This window comes from Gavia stellata, chromosome 28 (genome assembly GCF_030936135.1).
Source record: "Gavia stellata isolate bGavSte3 chromosome 28, bGavSte3.hap2, whole genome shotgun sequence".
Lineage (NCBI taxonomy): Eukaryota > Metazoa > Chordata > Aves > Gaviiformes > Gaviidae > Gavia > Gavia stellata.
This window is the reverse complement of record NC_082621.1, coordinates 9123396-9130756: the sequence shown is the minus strand read 5'-3', so window position 1 is coordinate 9130756 and position 7361 is coordinate 9123396. Positions and strand designations below refer to the sequence as shown.

The 7361-nt window shown below is 46.4% G+C and overlaps 1 protein-coding gene across 1 annotated transcript; it reads right to left on the bottom strand.

Moving 5' to 3' along the window:
- Positions 1-3755: 3755 nt before the first annotated feature.
- On the bottom strand, positions 3756-4718 carry LOC132319454 (olfactory receptor 6E1-like). The gene has a single exon (XM_059830241.1). It carries the CDS (start codon positions 4716-4718, stop codon positions 3756-3758), a length of 963 nt encoding a protein of 320 aa, XP_059686224.1.
- Positions 4719-7361: the final 2643 nt, after the last annotated feature.

The window sequence follows — 7361 nt, the reverse complement described above, 5'->3', positions numbered from 1 at the left end:
GTACTTTTTCCTCTGCAACCTTTCCGTCCTGGAGATCTGGTACACCACAGCTTGTGTCCCCAAAGCACTAGCAGTCCTCTTGGGTGGAGACACAACCATTTCCTTTGACAATTGCCTTCTACAGATGTACTTTGTTTTCTCTTTGGGCTGCACAGAGTATTTTCTCCTGGCTGCCATGGCATCTGACCGTTGTTTGGCAATCTGTTTCCCCTTACATTATAACTCCATCATGAATCACACCCTTTTAACTCAACTTGTCTTTGGATCATGGTTTTGTGTTTTCTTCTCCATAACCATACCTACGTATATGATTAGCACATTGTCTTTCTGTGGCCCTTTAAATACTGAGTTTATCTTGGAGATATGAGTGAGGTTGAAGCACATATTACAGAAAATTATGGTTGAAGCACATATTACAGAAAATTATAGACAAAGTGTGGACCTGGGAGTCATGGATTTAATCTCCAGCTGTATCATAGACTTTCTTGCCTTGCAGCTCCACTTCCTGCATTTGTAAAATCTGGACATCACAGAAACCACTGTTGTCTGTTTCTCTGAGAATTAGGTGGAATTACTGGAATTATTATTTGTTCCACTCAATTTCAGAAATCTGTATGAGGAATTTCACCATCTGAGTCTCCTTTAATAGTCATAAGTAAGTGACAGGCACCTCCAAAAACCCATCTGAGACTTAAGAGTTCATTCATCTTAGAGATGGACACTTAGAAAGGACCCACATAACCAAGATGCTAATTTCGATGCGTCTACTTTGATGTTTTTACAAAGACTACATCCAGGCCTTCATATCCACTTTTATTCCAGATATGGGGATTGGTTCTACCTGGACACAGACTATATAGCCTTCATTTAAAATTTCCTTGAGCTTCTGAGAATATACCCATGCTATGTAATTAAACAATGCCAAGGAACAGCCCTGGGCACAAGAGCATGATTTTCTGTGTTGCAGAATCATTAGAAAGATCTTTGTCAGAGCATTGGGTTATGCCACCTACTATTATTGCAAACATTCTTTGTTACTTTAGAGGAGTTTTTATTAGCCAGAAACTATTTCTGTAGATGGCTTACATGTCACTTCTACGACTTGCTTCCTCTGTCTCTATCTCTTTCTTCTCCTCTCTCAGTTCTTTTCATTTGGTTGGTTGGTTGGTTTTTTTCCCTATGTCTATTCTGATATCTGCAATGACAGCCTCTTACCTGCAAAATTTTAAATGTTTTTAAAGGAAACATTAAAAAAACCTGCCTTGTTTTGTGCTCATTAAAAGGATCTCTTCTTCGTGACAAACGACATGGTTAGTAAAACACACTTGTTTAAAGAAGCAAGTATTAAAGACAATCAGCCTGCTGGTCAGCCCCCTGCAAGCAGAGAAGAGAAATAAAGTTTCTTTCCTAAGCAGCTGATTAGAAGATCAAAGGCAGGGGATGATGATGTATGGAACAACACAAGGAAATCAAAACTGCACCCAGGCCATCTTGAGAACCCCTAAGCTCCATTCTACTGAAGCAGACATGGAGACAGAAACAATTTATTGGAAGAACTTGACAACACTTGCCAACGTGACGCCCATCTACAAGAAGGGTCGGAAGGAGGATCCGGGGAACTACAGGCCTGTCAGCCTGACCTCGGTGCCGGGGAAGGTTATGGAGAGGCTTATCTTGAGGGCGCTCACGGGACACGTGCAGGATAACCAAGGGATCAGGCCAAGCCAGCACGGGTTCATGAAAGGCAGGTCCTGCTTGACCAACCTGATCTCCTTCTATGACCAGGTGACCCGCCTAGTGGATGAGGGGAAGGCTGTTGATGTTGTCTACCTGGACTTCAGCAAAGCCTTTGACACTGTTCCCCACAGTATTCTCCTGGAGAAGTTGGCGGCCCGTGGTTTAGACAGGTACAGTCTTCTCTGGGTAAAAAACTGGCTGGATGGCCGAGCCCAGAGAGTTGTAGTGAATGGGGTGAAATCCAGCTGGCGGCCGGTCACAAGCGGAGTCCCCCAGGGCTCAGTTTTGGGGCCAGCCTTGTTTAATGTCTTTATTGATGATCTGGATGAGGGGATAGAGTGCTCCCTCAGCAAGTTTGCAGATGACACCAAGTTGGGAGGGAGTGTTGATCTGCTTGAGGGTAGGAAGGCTCTGCAGAGGGATCTGGACAGGCTGGATCGATGGGCTGAGGCCAACCGGATGAAGTTCAGTAAGGCCAAGTGCCGGGTTCTACACTTTGGCCACAACAACCCCAGGCAACGCTACAGGCTTGGGGACGAGTGGCTGGAAAGCTCCCCCGCAGAAAAGTACCTGGGGGTGTTGATCGACACCCGGCTGAATATGAGCCAGCAGTGTGCCCAGGTGGCCAAGAAGGCCAACGGCATCCTGGCCTGTATCAGAAATAGTGTGGCCAGCAGGAGCAGGGAGGTGATCATGCTTCTGTACTCGGCTCTGGTGAGGCCGCACCTCGAATACTGTGTTCAGTTTTGGGCCCCTCACTCCAAGAAAGACATTGAGGTGCTGGAGCGTGTCCAGAGAAGGGCAACAAAGCTGGTGAGGGGTCTGGAACACAAGTCTTATGAGGAGCGGCTGAGGGAGCTGGGGTTGTTTAGCCTGGAGAAGAGGAGGCTGAGGGGAGACCTTATCGCTCTCTACAACTACCTGAAAGGGGGTTGCAGAGAGGTGGGTGTTGGTCTCTTCTCCCAAGTGATGAGTGACAGGACAAGAGGAAATGGCCTCAATTTGTGCCAGGGGAGGTTCAGGCTAGATATTAGGGAAAAGTTCTTTACTGAGAGAGTAGTGAAACATTGGAATAGGCTGCCCAGGGAGGTGGTAGAGTCACCCTCCCTGGAGGTATTCAAGGAGTGTGTGGATGTGGCATTGTGGGATGTAGCTTGATGGACATGGTGCTGTGTGGTGTTGGGTGGGTTGTGGCTTGTTGTTGTTGTGTGGCGTGGTTTTTGGTTTGTTTTTTTTTTTTTTTTTTTCCCCAGGTTGGACTCGATGATCTTACAGGTCTTTTCCAACCGTAGTGATTCTGTGATTCTGTGAACACACGGGCATGACTGATTGAAATGGAGACTGGCACTGCTACAATGTAGGTCAAGTAAGGACTGAACACCCAGGCCTGTGCTTAAATGAGGCTCCTGCATCCATGTTCAAAGGGTGTGGGTGGAGGCCCCAGGTGAGGCTGGTCAGGGACATAAGGGCCTATTAGTGCACTTAGGGTCCTGACAGTTTGTTAACATACACATGAAATTGATCATTGCATTGGAAAACAGTTTAGTGGGGCATGAACGTCCAGCTTCCACCATTCAAAACATTTGCTTGCAGAAATCAGGGAGGAATCCATCACACACCTCCACGTACCTTTCTGTAGAGGAAATGATAGGCACCACAACAGGAACTTTCTGTGTGGTGATGTGTCGTCTGCTCTGAAGGTTAGGCATCTCTGTTTGAGGGATATACAGTATTGATTTTAATTTCCTATAGAAGTCTAAAGAGTTGATTAACATGTCTATGTTGCCTGGCTTGGATTTCACCACACCTCATTTCAAATGGATCAATTGTGGCTACTTCCAACTGATTTAAGTCAAAGAGACATTGTATGTAGTCAGGGCAGAGAAACAGGCATCATCCCAGAGTCTTTATACACTTTGGTGAGGTGAATGCCACCTAATCCACCCCATGCATCATCTTTATCCCCCACCCACCCCCCAGGGTACTGGGAACTCTGCTAGGAAGTCATTCGCATGCACTCACTGCTTTATGGCTCTGAATTTCAAAATATCATCAGAGCCTACAAAACACCTCGCCACTAGATCTTTCAAGGCCTGTTTGACTTGTTCATTTTGAAGGGTGTAGATGTAAGGGTTACACAGCTGAGTAATCACACAGTAGAGGAAAGACACAACTTTGTCAAAATCCCTCCCACCCCTCTGGCTTGGTCGGATGTACCTGAAGATGGAGCTGCTGTACAGAATAGCAACCACAATGAGATGAGCAGAGCATGTGGAAAAGGCTTTTTTCCTGCTTGCTGAAGACTGGATGTGTGTGACAGTGTAGACAATGTAGGCATAGGAAAAGGCAGTTACTGATAAGGTGCCAGGTAATATTAGAACACTTGTCACTAGCATTACTTTCTCAATGAGGCCTGTGTTTGTGCAGGACAGCTGAAGCAGTGGTGCTATATCACAGTAGAAATGGTTGATGATGTTGGGCCCGCAGAATGGCAAACGGAGTATAATTGTCAGTGGAGAGAACACCAAGAAGAAACTCACCACCCAGCAGCCCAGCACCAGCTGGAGACAAAACCTATTGCTCATGAAGGTGGCATAATGCAAAGGGTGGCAGATGGCCATGTAGCGGTCAAAGGACATGAGAGCTACGTGGAAGAAAGTACAGATACCCAGGGTGAAGAAGAGGGATAACTGAAGGAAACATCCAGAGAGGGAAATTGTTTTTGCTCCTGTGAGGAGGCTGTAGAGTGTCCTCGGCATGAAGGTAGATGTGAAGCAGATTTCCACGAGGGAGAAATTCCTGAGAAAGAAAGACATGGGGATGTAAAGGCGGTGGTCCACCAGTGTGATGGTGATGACAGCAATGTTTCCAAGGAGGATCAGGAGGAAGGCAACAAAAAGAATGGCAAATAGGATGATCTCCAAAAAGTGATTGCTAGTGAGTCCCAAGAGAATGAACTCCACCACTGTTGTCTGATTCATCTCTGAGAGCTGAAAGATAGTTAAAAAGAAGATGTTAAAGATGGTCCAAGAATCACAGAATCACTGAGGTTGGAAAAGACCTGTAAGATCATCAAGTCCAACCATCAACCAACAAACACCACCATGCCCACTAAACCATGTCCCACAATGCCTCATCCACACGTTCCTTGAAAGCCTCCAGTGAGGGTGACTCCACCACTTCCCTGGGCAGCTTGTTCCAGTGTCTCACCACTCTCTCAGTAAAGAAATTTTTCCTAATATCCAGCCTGAACCTCCCCTGGCACAAATTGAGGCCATTTCCTCTTGTCCTGTCACTCATCACTTGGGAGAAGAGGCCAACACCCACCTCACCACAACCCCCTTTCAGGTAATTGTAGAGAGCGATGAGGTCTCCCCTCAGCCTTCTCTTCTCCAGGCTGAACAACCCCAGTTCCCTCATCCACTCCTCATAACACTTGTGCTCCAGACCCCTCACCAGCTTTGTCGCCCTTCTCTGGACACGCTGCAGCATCTCAACGTCCTTCTTGTAGTGAGGGGCCCAAAACTGAACACAGTATTCGAGGTGTGGCCTCACCAGCACTGAGTACAAGAGCACGGTCACTTCCCTGGTCCTGCTGGCCACACTATTTCTAATACAGGCCACGGTGCTATTGGCCTTCTTGGCCACTTGGGCACACTGCTGGCTCATATTCAGCCAGCTGTCGACCAACACCCCCAGGTTCTTTTCTGCAGGGGAGCTTTCCAGCCACTCGTCCCCAAGCCTGTAGCATTGCATGGGGTTGTTGTGGCCAAAGTGCAGGACCTGGCACTTGGCCTTGCTGAACCTCATACAATTGGCCTGGGCCCATCCATCCAGCCTGTCCAGATCCCTCTGTAGAGCCTTCCGACCCTCCAGCAGATCAACACTCCCTCCCAACTTGGTGTCATCTGCAAACTTGCTGAGGGAGCACTCAAACCCCTCATCCAGATTATCGATAAATATATTAAACAAGACCGGTCCCAAAACTGAGCCCTGGGGGACTCCGCCTGTGACCGGCCACCAACTGGACTTCACTCCATTCACCATGGCTCTCTGGACTCGGCCATCCAGCCAGTTTTTAATCCAGCGAAGAGTGCACCTGTCTAAGCCCCGATTTGCCAGCTTCTCCAGGAGAATACTGTGGGAGACAGTGTCGAAGGCTTTACTGAAGTCCAGGCAGACAACGTCAACAGCCTTTCCCTCATCCATTAGGCGGGTCACCTGGTCATAGAAGGAGATCAGGTTGGTCAAGCAGGACCTGCCCTTCATGAACCCGTGCTGGCTGGGCATGGGTAGAAATGTAGGAATGAAAGCCTAATCAGGTGGTACATGAGGTGGTCCTAACTGGAAGACTATTGTAAGCCAAAGAATGAGTCATCTACATAACAGCTGACCTGAGTAGGCACCTGCCTGTGCTGCACGTGTCACTTGGCCAGAGGACAAATAGCTAGCAAATCGTAACGAAGCAGCCTTTAGGCAGCTCCCACTCGGCACCAGTGATGATGCCACCAGCATGTTCTTGTCCTCATCTTGAAGTGAAGCAGCGTGTTCTCATGTGGACATCCTTTTGCTGGACAGTAGAAACCATGAATAGCATTTTTCACTTCTTAAGAAAATTTGGTAAGAGCTCTAAAAACCATAATGTGTGGGAACTACTCCACAGACAGGATCTGTGCCTTGGCTACAAGTCCATCCAATGTTTCGCAACTGCAGGTTCCCAGCATCTGAACGGACATAAGATTAGCTATATTATTCCCTCTCCCTTTTCATATTAGCTCCAAAAAATACTATTTCAATTAATATCTTAGAGAATCTGAGTACCTTTCTTATGAGTATCCATTACAAACCCCAGAGCCCATGCATTATAGTACCTCTGAGGGCAGATTCCAAATGAGATGGCATACCCTTTTCCATAGAAATCTTGAATGTGATTCATCTCACCTGACTGCAGATTGTCACTTGTCTAAGTACCAGTGTATTCCTCAGTACTCCCTGTGTTGTCAAAGATGGAGATTCAATACCTCCAGAGAGACTTTCTGCTGATCTTAAGCTGAGTGTCTAAAGTACTGATACATGTTCACTCTTGAGATACTGGCCCTAAATAACAAGATGGGATTTAAATCCTCTCCTGTCTTATTTGTGGTACCACAAGTCAGGATCTGCAAGCATACCTTAACATTTCTGACTAATTTCTATTTTCTAGGCTGGCTTCCTGACTTAGCAGACAAGTTCTAGTGCTCTACTTTTGATCCCATTTTCCTATATTTATGGTAACATAACTTCCCAAATTCCTGTAGGTTACCAGTATGTGTCAGTTTCCAGGTGGCAGCAAGATGTACAAGGTCTCTTCATCAAGTTTTAGACGCACAACGAAAACCAGTAGAGTAACTCTTGTCCATAAACAAAGCAAATGTTGGTGTTCCCTGAGAAAATATTAGTAAATTACTTTATTTCAATTTTTAATTATTAATTCCCCTTAATAAATATTCCAGGGGGGAGGCAGGGGGAAAAAAAGCAACAGTGGTCTGTGGAAGAAATAGCAAGGATTTCACAAGCAGTCTGCAAATCATCCCGGTTCGATATTATCTCAAGCCTTCAAACTCCCATTAGCATGCATATAACCA

Excerpts from the sequence above, each read along its gene's own strand:
- LOC132319454 (XM_059830241.1), bottom strand. The coding sequence starts at position 4,718 with ATGAATCAGACAACAGTGGTGGAGTTCATTCTCTTGGGACTCACTAGC.